Genomic DNA, 21,384 nt, shown 5'->3' on the forward strand with positions numbered 1-21,384 from the left:
TAGTCAGAAAGGCAGCAGCAACAATGTTTGGATAGACAAGGGTATTTTGCCTTCTCTATTCCTCCCCTGCAGCAAAAACTGGTGTGTTTCCAGCTAGGCCCTCAGTTGAGCAAAACTGCAGTTATTTTGCCACTAGTGGCAAAATGGCAACACTTCATGCCCCACAGTTGGAGAAATGCTGCACTAATGGGGTTAATTACCTTGGTATAAGAGTGTTGTACAGAACAATTCAGTGATTTCAAAACCTAATTACATGACTATGGTCTTTGCTTCATGGAAGTAAGTTAAGAGGATTGCCATGGATTTCACTGTGTTGTGTGGCATGTTCCGAATCTTCTCAAACAAGTTTAAATGAACTAATTTGTTAACCTTCTCTGCAAAGTAGAAAACCGATGAAGATTGGCAGTATTCATGGGCCTACTGGGGACATTAAAATTTCTACAGTGGTGCCTCGCTAGACGAAAAGAATTCGTTCCGCAATTCTCTTCGTCTAGCGGTTTTTTTGTCTTGCGAAGCAAGCCCATTGACAGCTTAGCGGATTAGCGCTACAGCTGTCAAGCGGCTTCCGGCGATCAGCTGTTAAGCGGCTTATCAGCGGAACAGCTGATAAGCGGCTTAGCGGCTTAAGAAAAGGGCGAAAAAAGCGGAAAAAAACCGCGATGCAATATTTTTTTCGTCTTGCGAAGCAACCCCATAGGGAAATTCGTTTTGCGAAGCGCCTCCAAAACGGAAAACCCTTTCATCTAGCGGGTTTTTCGTCTTGCGAGGCGTTCGTCTTGCGGGGCACCACTGTACTAGCATGTGTAAGCACACTTGACTCCTTTCCAGAAAAGTATAGTTTCAGGTTACAACTAGACAGCCTAGCCATCTCAGTTGTACCAACCAGTAAATACGAATAATAGGGCCAGTACAGACAAAACATTGGAACTCTCTTGTCTATGAATACGGGAACGGAACAGACCACAGGATTGCGCTCTCTCTTTCTCTTAGTACTCAATTCTTCAGTGCATATTTCCTCAATCTATTTTAACAAATGTCAGGAATTGCATTGGCACCAACATTAACTATGGTTTGCACTAATCTTTATTTTCTTTAAAAGTCCTTAATTTACAGGTGTCACAACACAAGGTCAAATCTTCTTAGCCAGGTTTGGAAACCTGGATTTGGAAACAGTTTCAAAGCACAAACACCATTGTCAAGGTTGGTGGTTGAACCGCTGTCATTAGCCTGGATATATTTGTACTAGAGAAGAAAGGCAAAAAGAGAAGATGCATATGATCCAATGGTGTCCTTCCTGATCTCTTAACTGCAGTTAAGCAGTGTCTGTCCACCTTTTTCTCAGCACCAGCTCAGTTGGATGTGGTGCTGATGCAGCAGCACTTGCTCATCTACCATGGGCCAGAAAAACAGGTGCATTAACCATGTCAGCACAAAAGGTCAAACAAATTGAGGTGGCCTTTTGAGGGTATCTCCAGATGGGTTTCTTACTGTTGGTATATGCAGCAAGAAGTGTTTTACGTTTTCAGTGTACATTTGTACGGGACTGTCTGCTCCTCTGCTACTCTCAGGATTACTGACTCAGCACTGGCGTTCTTTGACTCCTCCCAATCTATTGTTTCAATCCCCATCATCACTTTTCCCACCCTTCCCAACCACATTACAATTTATCCTGAAAGCATAATAAAATAGATTTACCTGGGATTTGGACTTGCGACACAATGGCTGCTTTAAGTCTTCTGGCAGATGGGAGGTGCTAAACGCTGCCAGTTCAGCTTCACTGAACTGGTTTTCTTCTACTTTCCTCACTTTGAGGCTATCAGTGAAGTGCCTTATATGGTCCAACGCAGAAAGTCCAGTTTTATTAAACTCATCTTCCTTATACCTATGAAACGTCCAAAGATTGGCATATTGATTGGTTTTGAAAAGCAAATTATCAGTGATTTTTAAAAAAATAGTAATTGAAATATTTTGACTGGTCTTTCCTTTAACAGACTTTGGGCAAAATTGAGGGCATAATAGGCATGGTTCTTTTTAAAAATTAAATTCTTAACCATATGATTAGGTTCTACTGATTTAAATGAAACTATAAAGTGTGGCTAACTTTATCTGGATCACACCCCTTAGAAAGCTGCTCAGTTGCACAATAGTTTTTCTATTCCAAACCTTGTCCACAAATAATTATTAACAGGCATATTTAGGTCAACCTGCAAATACAGAACCTGGATTAAGTCCTAGAAATTGGGAATTCTGCTGTATTTTCTACCATCTACTTTGATCTTGCTCCTACCTGCCAGGGGAAGTCTTGCAATTCATTTCCAAAGCATTTGCTTCTTCATAGTCACCCTCTTCACATATGTTGCTTACAGCTGGTTCTTTAACTGACCCCCCTGTTATCTCACTTTCTTCATCTTCTTCATCCATCATTACTTCATCTTCTGCTTCTTCATCTTCCAACAAGTCTGAGTTCTGGCTTGTCACCAGAGTCTTTTCATCCTTAAAGTGACTTCCATTAATTCTTCAAAAAAATACATATCAAATGAAAACAAAATTGCCTGTTAGCAGTTGCAGAAACAGGACCTTGCTTTCTAAACTTTGTTTTGCATTAACTATCCCATAGGTGGTAATTGCCATAATTAAAATCAATAACCACTCTGTCCACTTTATTAAGTGGCCAATAATCCTTTGAAATTCAATTCACAGTCTGACAAAATAGTGAAGATAGCTTTTCTCACTATTACATCTGAGTTTTTAGATTACTACATTTCATTATTCTTGAAAGTAGAATTCCCAGCATAGTTACTATTGACCAAACGGAAAAATTATTCAAGTTCTCAACTGTCTCTCACTGCCCTATTAACCATGGGGTAATAAGCATAACAACGACCAGTAGCACACAATCTGCTTCACAGCATAGTTGGAAAGTAATGGGTAACCACTTCACAGGCTTGTTGTGAGGACAAAATAGAATAACAGTCATGGGGCAAGGGTGCAATACATATTTCATAAATAAAAATAATATATACAGCAGGTTAAACCCATTTACATAAAGGCCTTCTACCTAGATCTTGGGCTTGCAGTGTGTATTGTGTTGGGGAGGTGCAGAGCATTATGAACACGTCGGCTTCAAAGTGAAATCAATAGGCCTAGATGCATTTAATTCCATAAAAGATTGTGACCTTTGTCATGGAGAAGCAGTCATGTGAATAACTGAAACTGTTTAGTACTGCACACCAAAAAATTATTCCATTGATTTTATGAAGCATTCTGTATAATTTAAATGGAGATAAGTTTTGATTGGTTTGCCTTGTTATCATAACATTTTAAACTCAAACATGTAACGAAATGTTCTAGTTCACCAGAAGCTCTGTCCTTCTCAACCCATTCCCTAGAGAAAAATTACCCTTTTCTAAATACAAAGGAATTTCACTTTTCATCTGATTGCTTTTAGATTTTCCAATAAATTGTCTGTTAGGCTATATAAAATGAAACCACACCAGACATTATCCCATAATTACCTAAATCATGTAGGGTTACCCACAAACAATAATCTTTTGGATCATTTAACAAGCTTGTGTCTACATTGGTCAACATGTCTATATTCCTTCATTTATACTTCAAGAAGAAAAAGAAATAGAATTTAACCAATTATCATTAAGGGTTATAGGATCCATTAAACATGAGGAAATTATCTTGGAATAACCATAAAGAAACCCATAATTTTGCAATGATCTTGAAAAAAGTGACCATCATCTCACTTGTGGGTATCTTTGGCATCTTTTATCAGGATGCCCTGGCAGAACTTCTTGGACAGTCTTAAGAAACTATGAGCTATAAACCAGGGGTTGCCAGATTTTTAAACCATGCCAGAAGAAGACAGTTTGAAGTGAAAAGGGACTTGGATTTAAACCAAAGTAATGAAAGCCACATGATTAAAAAAACAGATTTGCTAATTATGCTTTTCATATGCAGTAATTTGCCAAGTATGAAATATCTATCAAAATTTTGAAAGGAATCACTGGATGACCCATCAACCTTTTTTCCCTTATAGACTTCCTATCAGAGGACATGTTGAGACCAGATGTGGGGGGGGGGGGACTAACCCATGACAATCAAGCAGGAAGAAAATTTGAATGTGTATGTAATGTATTATCAGCTGCCTTCATGAATATATGCCTACTAGTTTTGACCCAGCATAAAAATGAGCGAGAAACTTTAAAAATAGAAAGTCATAAGCCATATGCACTTTTCTGCCCTTGAACATGGAAAGCAAATTAATGTGTGAGAGAAGGCAGTAAATAAATTTGACCCAGAACATAATCACACACCATGTTACACATCTGTGGAAAGCTTATGCTTATCCCCAATTCAAGTGCTGTTTCAAATCCAAAATATGCACTTGACATATGCACTTGAACCATATATTGATTTATAGTCTGTTGATGCATGAGAGTGGCTAGGACAACCCAGACAGATGGGTGGGGTATAAATAAAAAAAATAGTAGTAGTAGTATAGTAGTAGTAGTAGTAGTAGGGGTTTTACTTAATACACACAGTTCACTTTCTTTACTGAAATGTGTAGTGGACAAAATGGGCAGTAATATAGTTTTACATTCGTGTTGAACAATTATATTGATCTTCATTAGGAATGTATCCTTGCTAGCTGTTATTCCCAGAATATGGGGCAGTTTATGCCTCACCCTGGTAGTGCCCCACATTATGCATCCACTAGTATGCAGTGAGTAGCAGTGAGTTTGAAGCAGTGAGTATTATATGAAATACACACAGTTTTTTCCAGCAGTGTTCCTAGTGATGTCATCATAAGAATCATGGCCTGCTTTAGCACTGCATAGGTTGATATAATAAATCAACCTATAATTTGATGGTTGGAAATGGTTCAAGCTTGCCTTTTCAGAGAATTTGTGGGTGGTAAATCAGACATTGTGGTGTAGCTGGCCTCCTCTGCATCTGTAACAAATGTCTCACTATCCCACATTAAATACAGAGCAGCTTCTAGCTCTGAATCAGGTGTTTGGTTATATGCAAAAAGCTAAAACTGGTGCAAATCCCTGAAGGGAAAGTGATGTCCAATAAGATTACATGGGCATCCAAATACTGCCAGGGGGTTAACAATTTTCTTCCCAATTCCTAACCATTTGGAGGAAATTTCTCTTTCCTAGCTCAAGCATATATTGCTGATATTGCTGAACTGGGAATGATTGAAACTTGCTAATGTGTGAGACATTTCTTGTGAAAGCACTGGATTTGTATTTTGTATCTAATCCAGTTTGACCTGCTTACTTTGGCCACATTAACATCAGCACATTTAACTTTGCTAATTGCCAAGAGATCCAAACTATGTTTTCAAAAAGATTTTGTGAAGATATTGCTAAGGATAGTGTAGAAAACACAACAAACACCTTAATTGTAGTAGTTTTGCCTGTTAGAAATGGTCAAAATTAAGTTAGCTTTGGGACTGCACGATTATGATAGCTGTGCAAATTTTTATGTCTTGTATGTAATGGAGACAATCCAGAGAAAGTTCTGTGTAATCGGACTACAATGATATCAAGAAAACTCCATGACTGTGATTCAGTCCCACAGGCTTTAAAGGGAGTATGTCACCTTGATTTTGCCCAATTCCCTTTGGAAATAAGCTGGAAAAGTAACACTTCAGCAGTAAGGAAAAAACAGTTAATGAAGTCTGAAACACAGAGAAGTTGCACCTTACCTTTCTTCTGAATTGTTGTGGTTGCTATTCCCAATGAAATTACGAATTTCAGTAAAGTATGAGTCTTCTTTGTCATCTAGGATAGCACCTGTGCTTTCAAGTTCAGAATGAGGTGAAGACGTAGCAGTACCTTCACAGAAAAGTAAATATTTGGTTTTTTATCCTATCAGAATTATGTTATTTTTTATTAATTTATTAACTACTTTCTTCACAAGTGTCTCAAGGAAACATACAATAAAAAAATAGTGCCAAAGTTCCCAAATGTCATCATTGCACATCTTATCAAATCAAGAAAAGAAATGCTTGATGAAACACACTCAACTATAATAGAAATGGTTCAGCTGGAAGTGAGCAAAACAAATGAAGAACTGGATGTGCACAGTCCTATGGACCCATCCCATCCTAATAGGTGTCCTCAGGAAAGGATCTCCAAAGAAAGTTTCTCAAAACAAGAAGTGGGACTGGGCTGCCAGATTTGTTTACAGCACAGAAAACAAGCGTGGAGAGAAATAGCATAGTTTACACAGCTGGCTGCTACAATGATCAAAGAAACTAAGCATTCTGATTCTGGGCTGAATTAAATAACATTGAAAAATTGAACTGTGTTAGGTGAGGAAGTAGCTTGTGCCTCACTGGTCAATTGTAGGGTTGCCATATTTTAAGAAGTAAAAATCCGGACAAAAGTTGTTGAGCTTTTTGTGGGAAATCAACCCAAAAAGGCAAAGAATGATGCATTCCCCCAACCCCAGAGACTAATTTCGCCGTTTGAATCCATACATATGGCAACCCTAGTCAGTTGCCAAGCCCTTTTAGGGAGACCGACCTCATATACTGAAAAGTACAGTGTGATGCATAGATTCCACTGATGTTTATAGAACTTAGTATTTATTTCAGAGTGCAGGCATCTGAATTTTTTTCTCATTTTAGTCTTAAAAAATAGATGACCATTTTCATCTAATCCATTCATCCAGTGGAGATAAACTAGCATATGTTGCTAGTTGTACACAATAGTCTACATGACTTTCTCTATCAAAACTGATATATTAGGCTGATGCTACCCAGGTCTTAAACCATACCAACTTCCTGGATCAAAATTCGGATCTGATTTCTGACAAGTATTTAAGATTTTAGTCACAAGTACATAAAAACCTAATGATAATGTTCAAGCCCATTGTATTCTTCTGACATAGGAAGATCCCTGTAATAGTTGTGGGATGAAAAGCATGATCTGCAGTGTCACAAAAATGCCACACCTGTACAACAGACCTGTATGATCTCATGAATTCCCCTTAAATGATTTATTTTAATGCAGAAAGCATGATAGGTACATACCAGACATGTTGCCATTCTCGTGTTTTTTGAGATGTCTATCTAAGTTGGTTTGTTGGCCAAAGCACCGGTCACATAAGTGACATTTGAAGGGCTTCTCCTTATTATGGATGTTACGAACATGTCTCTGCAGGTTGGACGATATACTAAAAGACCTGTCACAGTATTTGCATCTGAAAACAAATATCAAAGAAGAAAGTAGTATGTGAATTATAACACAAATGAAACAAGAGAGCAACCATCTCAATTAACCTCCACCACAGTTTTGCTAAATCCAGTAATATCCCCCACCCCATATATTTTATTTGTTTTTTCAATAAAATAGCAAACATTGCAGGTCTCCTATCCAGTTACTTCAAGAACTACAGAGCAAGGTGAAAGAGCAGAGGGAAATCTGAACAACAAATCATAGAATCATAGGGTAAACAGTAGCGTTGGAAGGTTCTCCCAAACAGAAAATATCACAAAATGCTGCTTGAAAGACTGTATTTTCAATATTTTTATGCCTTTTATTTGGATCTAACTTTCCAGCAAAGCAATGGTTTCTATGCTTCAAGCCATCCCCCTTGTTCCCTATTCAGAAAGAGCACAGTAATCTCATTACAAATTTATCCGAATAAGTAGTATAGATTTTGCTCTTAAAATCCCAAGTTTGGTTTCTGGTATCGGGAAAGATTCCATATTATTAATACTGTAAAACAGAAGGGATTTGTGGCCAGTGTGAATTTTTGGGAGCTTGTTAGGTTGTGATAATGATAAGGGAGAACAGGATGCACAACTGACTTGTTGCACTTTTTGCTTCTTATTCTATCTTGTCTGAAATTGGTCTTGTGCATCTTTCCCACACAAAGCTTGCATATGTACACTAAGGAAGACATGCAGGATTGATTTTGAACAAGGCAGAGAAATCTAGGGAGCAGGAAGCACAAGGCAACTGCACATCCTGTCTCCTGTCTCTCCCCCCCACCCTTTCCCACCACCCATGTACTCACACATACATTTTGGCACATGCAAATTAATGTTAAGGTATAGTTACAGGAAACATCTCAGTATTTCAGAGTTAACAGGACATAATTTACCATAGCCTGTTAAAGTATTGCAGTAAAGCATATATGGTGTGAAAAGCAGAGAAGCACCAGCCTATTGTTTCATGCTGTTGCCAATACCGTACAATTAAGCACTTTGAGAAGAGGGAAAACATGAAACAAATTACTTCTAAGGCTCAAATAAGGTAGAAAGACCACTTCCCTCCCTGTTAAAAATTACACTGTGTGATAAAATCTTTTATTGAGGAATTAGCTTGCTCAATTGCTAATCCTGGAGGAAATTCAGTTATCTTCCCAAACGCAGAAATAAACAATCCGAATCTTTAATACTGTGCCAACGCAAGTAGTTTAGTCTATCGCTCTGGTACCAGAGGCATCAATTTTCATACTCTGTAGTGATTTGAAGTCCCTGAAGTCTTTACTGTATTGCCCTTTCAGCCATTACTAAGACATACTATAACTATTCCAAATTCTCTTCCTGGCAGCTGGCCAACAGTCTTCATCACCATCGTCGTCTCCCCACTGCCCCCCACAATCCTCTATTTCTCCTGAACTTCAAAACATGTCTGTTACATTGTGTGCTAAGTCAATTATTCAGGGAAGAAATTATGCATTACATTGCTAATTGTTTCTGGCTGTTATTCAGTGGAAGAGCATAACATGTTTCAAGATACCTCTTAAAACAAGAATTAAATTACATGCAACCTACTTCCCAAGTAAATTCAGGACTGAGTGAAAAATCTATCCCAAACAATGAGCTTTTTCTCCTTTCTTTGCAAGGCGTAAAATGTACCGATTTGTGCTTGTTTTGTTAGAACATGAGCCGAGTTTCTTCAATTGATTTCATTAAGTGAAAGTTCCATTTTGTACAATTAAAATTCTTTTCTCATTTCACTATGTGAATTGCTCTCATGGGCCAGATTTCCTAAAGGCTCTCCCAGTTATGGCCCACAGAGATCAATGAAAGTTACCAGTGAGGAAGTGGGTTAAAAGCACCAAGGACATGGAGATTAGCAAGTATGCTTGTGAAGAGAATAATAGGACAGAAAATGCTTGTGGGAATTAAATGTACATCTTAAATAAATGAAATAAAGCAACACTTTTGCAGGGTGAATGAACAAATACTGAAATCAAATTTGATGCAAAGTAAGAAAATCATGTTTTTAGGACTCCATTTTTTATTAAAGTGATTGTTAATTAATTTTTTACCAGAATTGGTAGGCCCACCAAAGCATAATTAAAATTGTTTACATTCAGACATTCCTGAAACAGACTGCTGCTGCTCATGCCACAACAGTTTGGCCTTGATATAGATGGAATCTATGTACTTGGAATCAGTCAGGGCGCTACCCTCCCCAGGCCAGGTGAAAAAGGCCTGCAAGGCAGGAAGCTGATCTTCCAGGATTCCCAGCCATTTGAACTGACCCAGATCCTGTGATCATCATCTGAGGCCCTTCTTAGTGTGCTTCCTCTGTGAGAGGTCCAGAGGGTGGCAACACAAGAATGGGCCTTTTCTGAGGTGGCGCCCCACTTGTGGAACGCTCTTCCCAGGGAGGCTAAAGATATGTAACAAAGGGGCCAGGCAAAAACATTCCTCTTCTCCCAGGCCTTTGGCTGATAAAACAATCTATGGTATTTTAAACTATTTGGGGGTGTTACTGTTTTTGTTTGTTACTACAGTATGTATTCTTGTGTTTTTATATTGTAAATCACCCTGTGATCTTTGGATGAAGGGTGGTATAGAAATAAATAACAACAACAACAATAATAATAATAGAAGAAGAAGACAAGGACAAGGACACATTTAAGGACAGCTGTAAAGGGAGAACTTAATATTTTCCTTCTTGCTATGGTCCAGATTAAAACGTCTTCTCAGAGGTGTCTGTCTGCATCAGATGAAAATCCCCTACCAAGACTGCTATGATTCTGATTAATATTAACCTCCCATCCCACCCATCCCATTGGATGTGATTTGCATTTTTTAAAAAATATGCATGTTGGTTTAAAGACTCATAATGTCACACATAACACATACAAAGATGTGTATAATGTCACACCTAGTGTGGCCCTCTCTCCCTGCTCCAGGTGAGTTGTGCATCTGCAACTCTAAAACCAGAAGGACCAGCATGTGTCATTTCACATTATCAGGAATGCTTCATCCATCCACTTTTGAAGGCACCTGCAGATATCAAAACTATGTATGCTCAGCACTATGGTTATTAACTCTCAAGTTCCTGGGTGCCTTTTGCCTCCAAAGGGTTTTGTGAGCATTCCATTGGGGTTGTGTTGAAGCACTTGGACCAGGTTTCCCCACACATTTATTAGAAAGTATTGTCAACTGTGTTTTACATAGCACATTCTAAAACCTCATTTCATTTTTAAGAGTGAAAACTCTTTGGAGGTCAAAGGCTGCAGTATGGAGCGCTAACAGCCAATACGAGTCTGTGGCTACTCCCCAGAAGCATTTATCTTGTACCTGTAAGGCTGTTCTCCAGTGTGTGTTCTCAGGTGACGGGTAAGATTTGCAGATCTTGGAAATATCTTGCCGCAGTATCTGTTATTAGAAAATGGTATATGAAGATAGCTTTAATGTTTTGCTTTAAGGTACATAAAGAAATAAAATGCATAGTCCTAACTTCAAACCAATACTGGATGGAACTGCTTCTTTGGTGTACAGTGGTACCTCTAGTTACAAACTTAATTCGTTCCGGAGGTCCGTTCTTAACCTGAAACTTTTCTTAACTAGAGACGTGCTTTCGCTAATGGGGCCTCTTGCTGCCACTGTGCCGCCGGCACAAGATTTCCGTTCTCATCCTGGGGCAAAGTTCTCAACTTCCAGGTTAGCGGAGTTTGTAACTTGAGGCGTTTGTAACTCAAGGTACCACTGTATTTAAATATTTCTGAAAGTAGCTTCAATAAATATATTGAATCAAAACCTTATGGATTAAGGTGGTGATGTCTGAATTTTCCCATGCAACCCTAAGCAATCTATGAGAGCAGACTTTCATTTAAATGTTCATCCCGACATACTACACTTATTAACTTTGTCACTTCCCCAGTTAAATGCTTATGGGGGACGGGAACTCTTTTATCCAATGTTTAGAATCTTGGCTTGATGGAAAGAGGTTTTAAATTGTTCAGCATATTCAATGTGTCAGTAAACGTGGCATCGTTCCATCTGTGAAAGATCAGATCAGACACAATTCAAGAGACCTAATCCATCAAGGTATACTTCTATGATAGTGTGACTTGAAAGTAGCTGACATGTTTTCAGAAAGATCAGATAAACGGATATGACAGTTATCAAACACATAAACTAACATTCTGAAAATGAGATAGGGTCATAAATACCAAGCTAAAAAAAAAAAATAGAAAACTGAAATGGCAGCATCAGGTTATTCTGCCAAATCAGGAACATTTCCCTAAAAATATGCATCCAAAATATAAATCCTAAATGACATTTCTAGATGATCATAGATCAATTTGAACATCACTTGTTGACCAAGTAAAGCCATTATGAGATAATTTCATCCTGTCAAATTCAGATGGTGTATTCCTGCCCACTGTCCATACTGACTAGGGCTGGACTCGGAATCTGACAACATCTGGTGTGCCAGAGTTGCCCATTCCTGCTCTGCATGAAGATAGCTGATATTTGCTGCAACTAGAGGGGGCGGGAATGGAAAACAAATAGATCCTTGTGTAGTAAATACTAGCTGTGTGGCACATGAAGGAGACAAGGTAAAACCACATTGTGAGGAATTGACCATGAAAAAGAATAGTACAGTGCCAGCCCAATATATTTTGCTGCATGAACTGGAGCCCAGGTGGTGCCCCTTCTCCACAAGGACCAACACGTAAAGAGTCTAGCTGCAACATTCAAACAAAAATTCCTGCCCTCATCTACACCCCTACTGCAGCCCTGTGCCATCTGAAGCCATCTGTGCTGCATGGTGGGACCAGCTCTGGAATACTACATGAATTAGCTTATGAAATACCTTTATCTTCATTTATATTCTACCAAACAGCTACAGCATTGGGGTTTTCACACAAAGCCGAAGATGGCTCATGATGGATAGTTCAGTCAGTAGACCAAGAGACTCTTAATCTGAGGGTCAGGGGTTCCAGCCCATGTTGGACAACAGATTCCTGCTTTGCAGCAGGTTGGACTAGATAACCCTCATGGTCTGTTCCAACTCTATGGCTTATACTATTATTATATAAAATACCTGTAGAGTGCCCGTTGCATCATCCATCAAGCAAGCACTGTGAATGCACAACCAGCATTAATAAATGCAGAGCTTGTGCAAATGGCTTGGGTCTTTATTTGGGATCTAATAATCTAATCTAATGATACCAGCCAGAGTAGAAGACAACAGAGCTTGTCAAAAGCAACATTGTTCAGATAAATCAACATGTCTGTTCCATGACATTGACATGGGATTGCTGACATGGAGTACACAGATGGCGATCATAAGGGAATAATTCCAAACTTTTCTAAATGGAACTACCATGAAGGTAGGCTTGGCTCAGTATCAATTCCTTCACAACTGTCTAAGCATAATGGAGGGCTAGAGTATTGTAAAGGAATAGGCCTGTTTTAAAAATTCCATACAGAAACCTAGTCCCACGCAAGTAAAGAAAGTGGTAAAATTGACTATGCCAGATCAGAAGTAGCTTTTAGCCTAGTCAATTTCAATAAGAAAATATTTGGGATGTTGGAGCATTGTTGAGAGAGGTACACGTGCACCCCCCCCCCCCTTTTAAAAGTGACAGGAGTGCATAATCATTTATCCTTCAACCTACTAAAATAAATTAACAAGACTCAATATTATTTCAGACATGGGTGAGTATAAACTGTGTTACTGGTCAAGGGCATTATCCAAAACATTCACTATTTAAATTGTAACAAATTTTCCAATTCACATTTGCACCATAATGACGTGTGAAATTCATTAAATTCTGAGGTCAACAGAAAAGCTCTCTCTGAGTCTAACAACTGGTCTGCCACTTAGGACCTGAAAGGCTACAGATGTCTATAAGATGGATCCAAACTCTGAGACAAAACTTCCATTGATTTCTTTAGGACAACGTTGATTTGAGCCAAATATTTGCAGTGAGGACTCAGTTTTTTTTAACACATCTAATCATTCACAGATCTTGTGGAATTTCCCTTCTGGCATTATCAAAGGAAAGACCAAGTGAAAAACAGTCTTGCAGTTCATGATCAGAAAAAAATTACGAGGGAAAAGATCGTGTATTAATATAAAGGTGATGAGGAAATTTTGGAACAAGGCAGCGTATGTAATGTTTTGGCCTCATTTATCAAGCGCAAGGTAATGCAGGACAAATTTCTCCTGTAATTGCAAACAAACACAGAATCAAACACTATGACCATGTCTTGCTGAATAAAGAACCTTTTAAAATGCCAGTGACCCACCATAATCCCTATTCATCATCCAATCTTGAGTAATTTCTAAAATAAACAGCAGTGGCTTGCAAGAGAAGAGAGATATTAAGAGAGGCTGTTGTGGGTAATTAGCTTGGAGAGTTTACCTGCAGGTATAGCGCTCTTTGCCTTTTCGTAGAAGGTTCTCTGGCAGGGTGCTGGGAGGGGCTCTGAAGTTGAACATGGAAGGGACAGATTGCATGATGTCACCGGCTTCTGGTTTCAGGGCACTAAAACTCTCTAGCTTTTCAGCCATGTTTTCTATAGCTGACATCTGCAAGGAGGAGGGGAAAATCATTGTGAGGACATTCTTGTGCTCCAAAGAGAATTAGCACAATCTGGTCAACAAAGAGCTCCATTTTAAAAAGTGTAGTATTGAAAACTCTGTTTTTTTTTTAACTAGAAGAAACAATAAAAGTTGTTGCTATTTCAATGACACAATATTTATTCCACATTGTTACTATACGCTAATAAGGAAATATTACCAACATAATTTGGTCTCAAGCCAGTTTAACTGATACTACATTTCTGAGATACTGCAGCTTTGTTAGAGGTAACACAACCTTCTTACTGATTTACAGTATAATTCACAGAAGAAAAAAGCAGTTACACATAAATCAGTTTATGTTTCTAGCCTGTCATCCAATTTTCTAGAGGCCATCTTGCTGCATGAAAATTAGCGCTGAGCCTCCACCTTGGACTAATTCAAGGCTTTACTGTTGTTACTCTATGTGTGTAGATATGTTTGTATAATGCCACAAAAGATAATATTTTCCTAATTAATAGTCTGTAATCATAATAAATTCATCCATCCTCTATAGGCACCCTCCCACCTACATGCATCTGGGTTGCAAATAAATAAATAAATAAATAAATAAGCAAGCAAGCCTTCCCTTGCTCGCTGCTGCTGCTGCTGCCCGGAAGTTGCCTGAGTGAGGGAAGGTTTGCCTTCGATCAACCATTGGCAACCATATGGCAGGGAGAAGGTGAGAGGCATCTTCTCCCTGCCATATGTCTGCACCCCCATCCCGTCACCAGTTCTGCTTGGCACCCTTCTTGGCCCTCACCCTCTGTCGCCAGCTGCTGCCACAGCGCACACTAGCTCCCCACAGGCAGGCAGGCAGGCTTGGGACAGGCCAGACACAGTCCTGAGTAATTTCCAGGATGCCTCTCTGTGTGTGTTAAGGAGCTACGCCAGAGGTCGGCAACTTAAAGCCCATGGGCCACAAGCGGCCCATGGACCCCCGCCACTTGCTCAGTCGGCTCCCGAGCGCCGCGCAGAGCAGAGCAGGGATCGCCTTCCACGACGCTGACTGGCTTCCCATTGGCTGCAAGAAGCTCCTACAGCCAATGGGAAGCTGCGCACGCTTCCTCTGCACCAGAAAGAGCGCCGTAAATAGCATTTGTGCATGCTTGTGTGCGCGGGCATCTGCGTGGCATCTGCGGGACCGTGAACCAGCCCAAGCCACAAAATTTTTGCTGACCCCTGAGCTATGCAATGGTATACATACATGGTTCTGGATAAAGAGCTATGTAGAGTAAATAAGGTATATCCACCCTGTTATGCTGCCTGCTTGTTTTTACTCCATCAGAACAAAATTCACCAAGATGTCAATCACATTTAGTTAGGTCAGTGTTCCAGAGACAGAGGAATGACATAACTTTTTAATCACCTCCAAAGCAATGCTTTTCAGTGGTGTTAGTTCACACATTCAGCTGTCAATTATCATGTGTACAGTAATCAGGAGTAGAGTAATCAAGTGATGAACTTGTATACCTGAACCAGTCCTTATGGTAAAATACAAATAATCTCTAGTGCTGCACCCTGATAAGCGTTTTATGTGTGGCTGAAAGATCACACCTAATGAAGCTATTCCAGATTTTTTTTGAATACATAAATACATAAATAAAAACAGTATGAATCCAGACATAAGAATGTGAAATAGTTGCAGAAGCATTAGTAGTAGCCAAAGTGTCAACTCGGTGCTACATACTTCACAAAAGCATAAGTAACCAAGGCTCCTATCCTAACTGCACTTACTTTGGAGTAAATTCCACTGAACACAGTCCAACTTACGCAATAGCACTGTGTGCCCCTAAGAATAAGGTAGCAGCGGAGATACAGGCATTTACAATGAGTAGAAGAGATGCATGCCTAGAAGGTGAAGCAAAGGTTCTTCAGGAAATGCTTATGCCTGCAGCCTCTGCTTGATGGAAAAGTAACACTACAGGATGCCGTTGCAAATAATGAAGTGTTCAAATTACTCTGTATTTTCAAGATTAATGTATAATACCCTTAATAATTTTCTCACTTCAACACTGAACTGACAACTAATAATATTACTCAGATTGAAAGAAGTTCGTAGGATCACCCCCTTTGTCCTGAATGATTACAGAATTGCCCTAGGGTAAGCCTACTCCCCCTCCCCCCATCCTAATTATGACCATTTTGCAGAAAACCCAATATAGTAAATAAGGTTTAGTTCATGAGCTCGGGAATGTGTGAACTGATTTTCTTCTCGCTTACATTGCATTTACACAAAAGTGGCTCCATCAGGCTCAGTGTTACTCATCATTCAGAGAAATATATATGGAAGAAGACTTATTTGGCTTACATTTTTCATACTAAGATACAATATAAATATAGTAATTTGGTTTGCACTTTCTCTTTTTAGTCCAAAATAAATGTCTGCTCATTTCCTTGAAATGACTATTCATATTCTGCTTAGCGCTGGTATTTTTCTCTCCTTTTCGCCCGTAGCCTGCTCTTCCATTCCATGCTCAGACTTCTAATGCTCACTACAAATTGCAATGTACAGGGTTCCACTGCCAATTTGCCAAATGTCTTTCATCAAACATTGTGCAAAAAAAAAAAAAAATCTCAGAGGAAAGTCAAGATACATTTACTTGTCAGGAGACAAATGGGAAAGCAGAGGGAAGCAGTAAGGGCTGGAAGCTCTGGGTTTTGATTCATAATCACTCAGCTGCTAAAACATTCTCCACAGATGCAAGTGGACAGGGCATTTGTCAATATGAAGGGTTGTGACGGGTACTGATCGTAGGGCCAAGATATGTAATGATGATGCTGGTTGGAGTAGGAGGCAATTCCATCCTAGAAGAGCAATGTCATTATCAGCCTACAGAGTTCAGCATTATCATAACATTTATTTTTCACTCCTTCCTATTTCTCCTTTCCCCCAGAATAAATCTGCCATTTTATTTCTCATTGCATTTAATCACTTCTAATTGTTTGCTAAGAGAAATAATTTTGCTGTTTTACTATTGCCTGTGATGGAGGGATGGAAGCAGGGAAATGGTTTTTGGCCTTCTGGCAGATTAGTAGTGACACATGGCTTAGGAGTAAGGTACCACCTATTTCTAGATTCGTGGGGGGACATGCATCTGGAAGGATAAGGAACGGCTTAGTTATATATTTAAATATTTGAGTCAGTTTCATTACCAAGTGCTTTTAAAACTGTGCTTGGGTCCACATTCTTCCTTCCCACAGATCCCAACATTAGTTGGTTAACCTATCTTCCTTTTCCTGTTTGAAATGGCTTTATCAAGCAATTACCGTGGCTTTAAGGCTTGGTTCTGATCTATTCTAAGCCATGCATGTACTAGTCATTGTATACAAATCAGAGCTGATTTCCTAGTATGTGCGTTTCACTGATGCAGTGGTAGAGCTTCACGCTCCGGCACTGGGGGGTGGAGAGCAGGCAGCGGCATGGCTGGCATGTGTCCCGGGGGGGCATGACGCACGTCCTGGGGGGGTTGCGCGCTGCCTACAGGGGCATGGTGCCCAGCACAGGGGGGGCAGCCGCGATGGCACCCCACCAGGATCGCGCTGCTGGGGGTGGTGCGCTCCCCCTGCCCCCCTCTTCCTCCACCAGTGCACTGATCCTGCCTGCCTAGTTAATGCACATCTGACTTGTAGCGGCTGCACGGACAATATATGGCAGTTTTATGAGGCTTGCCAGTCCCCCCAACCCCAGGATCCTATCGCCAGTCACATGCTTATGTTGCTTCCAATGGCTGCTAGTGCAGCCATTCCTGGTTGCATCACTTCCTGCTTACTTATATATTCAAATACTTCTTTGCTGAATTCTCTTCTATTTACACTTGTAGCTGCTTACTGCAAAGCTTAAATTATACATCCCACAATAAAAACAGCCAACTAAGAATCCCATAGTTAACCAATAATGCAAATGTTTATAACATTAAAATAGACCTCAGGAAAATATTCTGGAAAAGCTAAGTTTTCACCTGGTGACATAGAATCAATAGAGAGGAAACCTGACACACCTCACCATAATGTTGGTGACATGATGGAGAAGGCCAGGCCCCACACTCTCACACTCCTCACCTATGTGAATAATGGGCCATAGATAAATAAATTCTCCAAAGTGCCTGAATTTATTATTATGTTTTAGAAACAGATTTAGTTCTCTAGGGGCAGTAAGTCACTTTATTCCATATAGGGCATTCTCTGAGAGTAAGTCACTTTATTCGATATAGGGCATTCCTGAATTAAAACATGGAACACAGCCAGCTGAACTAAGGGCTCAGGAAAACCTATGGGAGTGGCATTCTTTAAGGTACAACCAGCAGTAGCAAAAGAAAAAGTTATGATTGCAATCGACTTGAGGGGCCAATTGGTGAGCCTGATGTGCCCATAGGCTGCCTGTTGAGGAACACAGATCATATGGCAATTGGCATAATAAAATTTAATCAACATGAAACAGCCAGCTTAATCCTCTGCCTTGAAAACCACCCCAAACATACAGTAGGACAACATAAGATGAACAAATCATTCTGAGCAATTCGTGAAGAATATAATTAGTGAGTGATGTTTATACCAGATTAATCCATACAGAATTAAAGAGTGTGCAATTGCAAAAATATTCCAGGGTCATTCAGCAGCAGCATCTGAAAGAGGACATAAAGCTAAAGGGGGAACTAAAACTTATAAGGAAGGTGATGCTGCCACTAAAAATGGCAGCCCTACGTTGAGTCTCCTTCCAACCTGGTAGCATCTATCTCACTTTCCCCCATCTTGACATGATGCTGGGTGTTTCTTTACCTAACTGGCTGCCACTGGCAGAGGTGGTGAAACATGTTAAGTTATTACATCAGGATTCAGAGTAAGTTGTACTGGATGTTAAAGGGCAAGAATCAAACTCATTTTAACAGCATCCCCATATGTAACATAATGCTTAGTTCTTCCTTAAGGGGCATGCTTGAAATCAGTTGCATTCCCCTTTATTTTTGAAATAGACCTGAAATAAACTGGGAATAAAAGTGAAGTGACAAGGGTGGAGGAGATTACCAGCTTCTTTCTTCTGCTTGCCTACAGCCCTTTTGCCCATTTGTATTCTCTCCTCTCACTGCTGAGAACCACTGGAGCAGCATGAAAGCTATCAGTGCAGCCTTCCTTTAATCTTCTTAGTGCCTGCTAGGGTAGCTCTTTGCCTCAGCAGAGGCAAAAGGTCATTGTTTCCCCATCTGAACAGATGTTCCCAGACAAAGAAAACCAAGGAAAGGTTGCTGAGGCAGAACTCGGGTCTAGAGGACATATCAGCAGTTGAAGGGGAAGGAAACTCTACAAGAATGTCATAGCTATATAACAATGGCTACTAACAAAAACTCAGACCATCAGAATGTGAACGGTCCGTGCTTAGTTTCCAAAAATAGAAGGGCAAGTTGTTCAGGTCAAGCCCAGGAATCGCTCCCTCTGACCTGGAACACTATTATTGCTACTACTGCTACTATTCTGCATTTACATAGCACTTTTTGTTAGCATTCATAGTGCTTCACATACATCATCTCAGTAACCATTAAAGTACAGTGGGCCAGTAGCATTATTCTCATGTCGCAGATGGTGGTTGAAGCTACAAGACAGTGACTTTCCTTGGGCCTAGCTAGTGAGTCCATGGCTGAGGCAACATTTGTGCTTGAAGGATTCCTGGCTCATAGGTTATACTTTTATCTACTGCATTGCTCCAACTGTCAAAAGAAGGAAGCCCTGGTTTGCTATTCTGAGATATGTGAAAGTAGTGATGACATAGTGCAGGGTTTCCTCAAACTTGGGTCTCCAGCTGTTTTTGGACTACAACTCCCATCATCCCTAGCTAGCGGGACCAGTGGTCAGGGATGGTGGGAACTGTAGTCCAAAAACAGCTGGAGACCCAAGTTTGGGAAACCCTAACATAGTGGCATAAGAAAAGCATTCTGCAAAAGCTTTATATATGTACGTATTCATTCATTAATTCATAAATGCATACATGCTATTACATCGCAAAATTCCAGGGCAGAGCTCAGGTGTGAATAGCAGGACAAAAGATTATACTCCCAGTCAAAACTGACTCAAATTAATCACAGGAATTCTGGCAGGTGTGGTTTCCTACCCAGTTACTGAAAATCCTTTATAGCAAGAATTATCATGCATGTGCTCTACCACTGAGCGAAAAATTTGAACCTTTTGGTGTAGGAAGCTGCATGATCAATGATATCAGACTGTGAACACTAAGAAATGTAAACTTAGAGAAATTATCTCAAAACATGAACAGGAACTACAAAAGGAAATAATTGCTTCATAACTTTTAAGGCAGTATTTTTTTAATTATTATTTTTAAAAAACCAGCACAATAAATATATGGAGTTCAGTGTCATTCTGTGTTGTAATGGGCAATAGCATAGTTAACTCTTTGCAGAATTAATGGACGACAGGTCAGTCAAGAAGACATTTTAGCCACAGGAGATGGAAGATCCATATTCAGATGTAGTACATCTGATTGTCAAGCTGGGGACACCAAACAGGGACTTCCCAAGTAGCATTTGGCTGGCCACTGTTGAAAATAGTATGGGAACAGACAGACCATTAGGCCAGAGAAAACAGTGAGTGTTTCCTCCTTTGAGGAGCTGTTTTTATAGCTCAGTATTTGTTCTTTTAATTTAGAGAAAAGAGTCTTTTGGATAATGAATAGTTAAACTGATTTTTTGTGGGGACAGGGCTGCATGAAACTGGAAGCAAATTTCCATCACATTTTAAAAGTATGTTTAGTTTTTTGGCAAAGAACTTGTATTCATGTACTCAAAACTTTATGTCATATTATATAGAATATAGGCTTAATTTCTACATAGGCGGTATGGAGTCATTCTTTTCTGAAAATTGTACTTGGGCCCTCTTACAAAGAAACTCTTTCCCTGTTCATAGATGCAGAGTTTTGTTTTATTTTTTAGAGGAGGAGACAATATCACTCTGCACAAGTATAATGCCACACTTTCCTAAATAAGTGCCATACAAGTCATCTTATTATGAAAAAAGCATGGTTAAAAATGTTACCAGCCACCACTGCCCACTTCAGTTGTCTGAGTTCCTGCTGGTACACAGACACACACACCCCAACCTCAACCCCCAATCTCCCCTGGGACCACAGGAACAGAGAATATGGAGAGTCAGGCAGGATCTTCAGAGTTATCACTAGTACATGAGGATATTTGGGAGGAGGGGGACAGGCTGACTGAGAGCCATGAAGCAATGGAGCCTCCCAGCCTGAGCTGATTCACTGTTGAAGGAACAGCTCTCTTCCAGGCAGCAAGGTATAAGGCAGGCTTTCTCAACAACCTCCGGATGTTTTTGAGACTACAATTTGAGACTACAATTCCCAGCATCCCTGACCGCTGGTCCTGCTAGCTAGGAATCATGGGAGTTGTAGGCCAAAAACATCTGGAGGGTCGAGGTTGAGGAAGCCTGGTATAAGGGTTTAAGGAGCGTGATTAAAGAAATAGTGCCCCTATTCATCCCTTCCTGCCCCAATATTCACATGTGA

At 39.9% G+C, this 21,384-nt stretch overlaps 1 protein-coding gene and 2 long non-coding RNA genes across 54 annotated transcripts in view; 2 read left to right on the plus strand and 1 right to left on the minus strand.

The window, feature by feature from the left end:
• LOC310845117 overlaps positions 1-21,384 on the plus strand; it is a 127,501-nt gene that overhangs the window by 31,971 nt on the left and 74,146 nt on the right. The window contains exon 3 of one of the 3 annotated variants that reach the window (XR_014564474.1): positions 4,049-4,088. The exons of the other annotated variants lie outside the window; for them this stretch is intronic. This is a non-coding gene — a long non-coding RNA (uncharacterized lncRNA). Of the gene's footprint in view, positions 1-4,048; positions 4,089-21,384 lie in introns of those variants that run through there. 3 annotated transcript variants of the gene reach the window in all.
• The window catches only part of MECOM (MDS1 and EVI1 complex locus), a 470,676-nt gene that overhangs the window by 2,201 nt on the left and 447,091 nt on the right, over positions 1-21,384 (minus strand). For all 50 annotated transcript variants that reach the window (XM_083739180.1, XM_083739177.1, XM_083739215.1 and 47 more), the window contains 6 exons: positions 13,660-13,826; positions 10,580-10,657; positions 7,061-7,230; positions 5,729-5,858; positions 2,288-2,515; positions 1,696-1,882 (listed from right to left, as the gene is read on the minus strand). In XM_083739180.1, coding sequence (XP_083595306.1) covers positions 1,696-1,882; positions 2,288-2,515; positions 5,729-5,858; positions 7,061-7,230; positions 10,580-10,657; positions 13,660-13,826 — 960 coding nt within the window. The remainder of the gene's footprint in view (positions 1-1,695; positions 1,883-2,287; positions 2,516-5,728; positions 5,859-7,060; positions 7,231-10,579; positions 10,658-13,659; positions 13,827-21,384) is intronic.
• Positions 5,817-9,225, plus strand: LOC310845192. Its single transcript, XR_014564562.1, has 2 exons — positions 5,817-5,870; positions 8,589-9,225. It is a non-coding gene; the product is annotated as an uncharacterized lncRNA (long non-coding RNA).

The sequence above is a fragment of the Podarcis gaigeae genome (assembly GCF_964106915.1).
Source record: "Podarcis gaigeae genome assembly, chromosome: 5".
Taxonomy (NCBI): Eukaryota; Metazoa; Chordata; class Lepidosauria; order Squamata; family Lacertidae; genus Podarcis; species Podarcis gaigeae.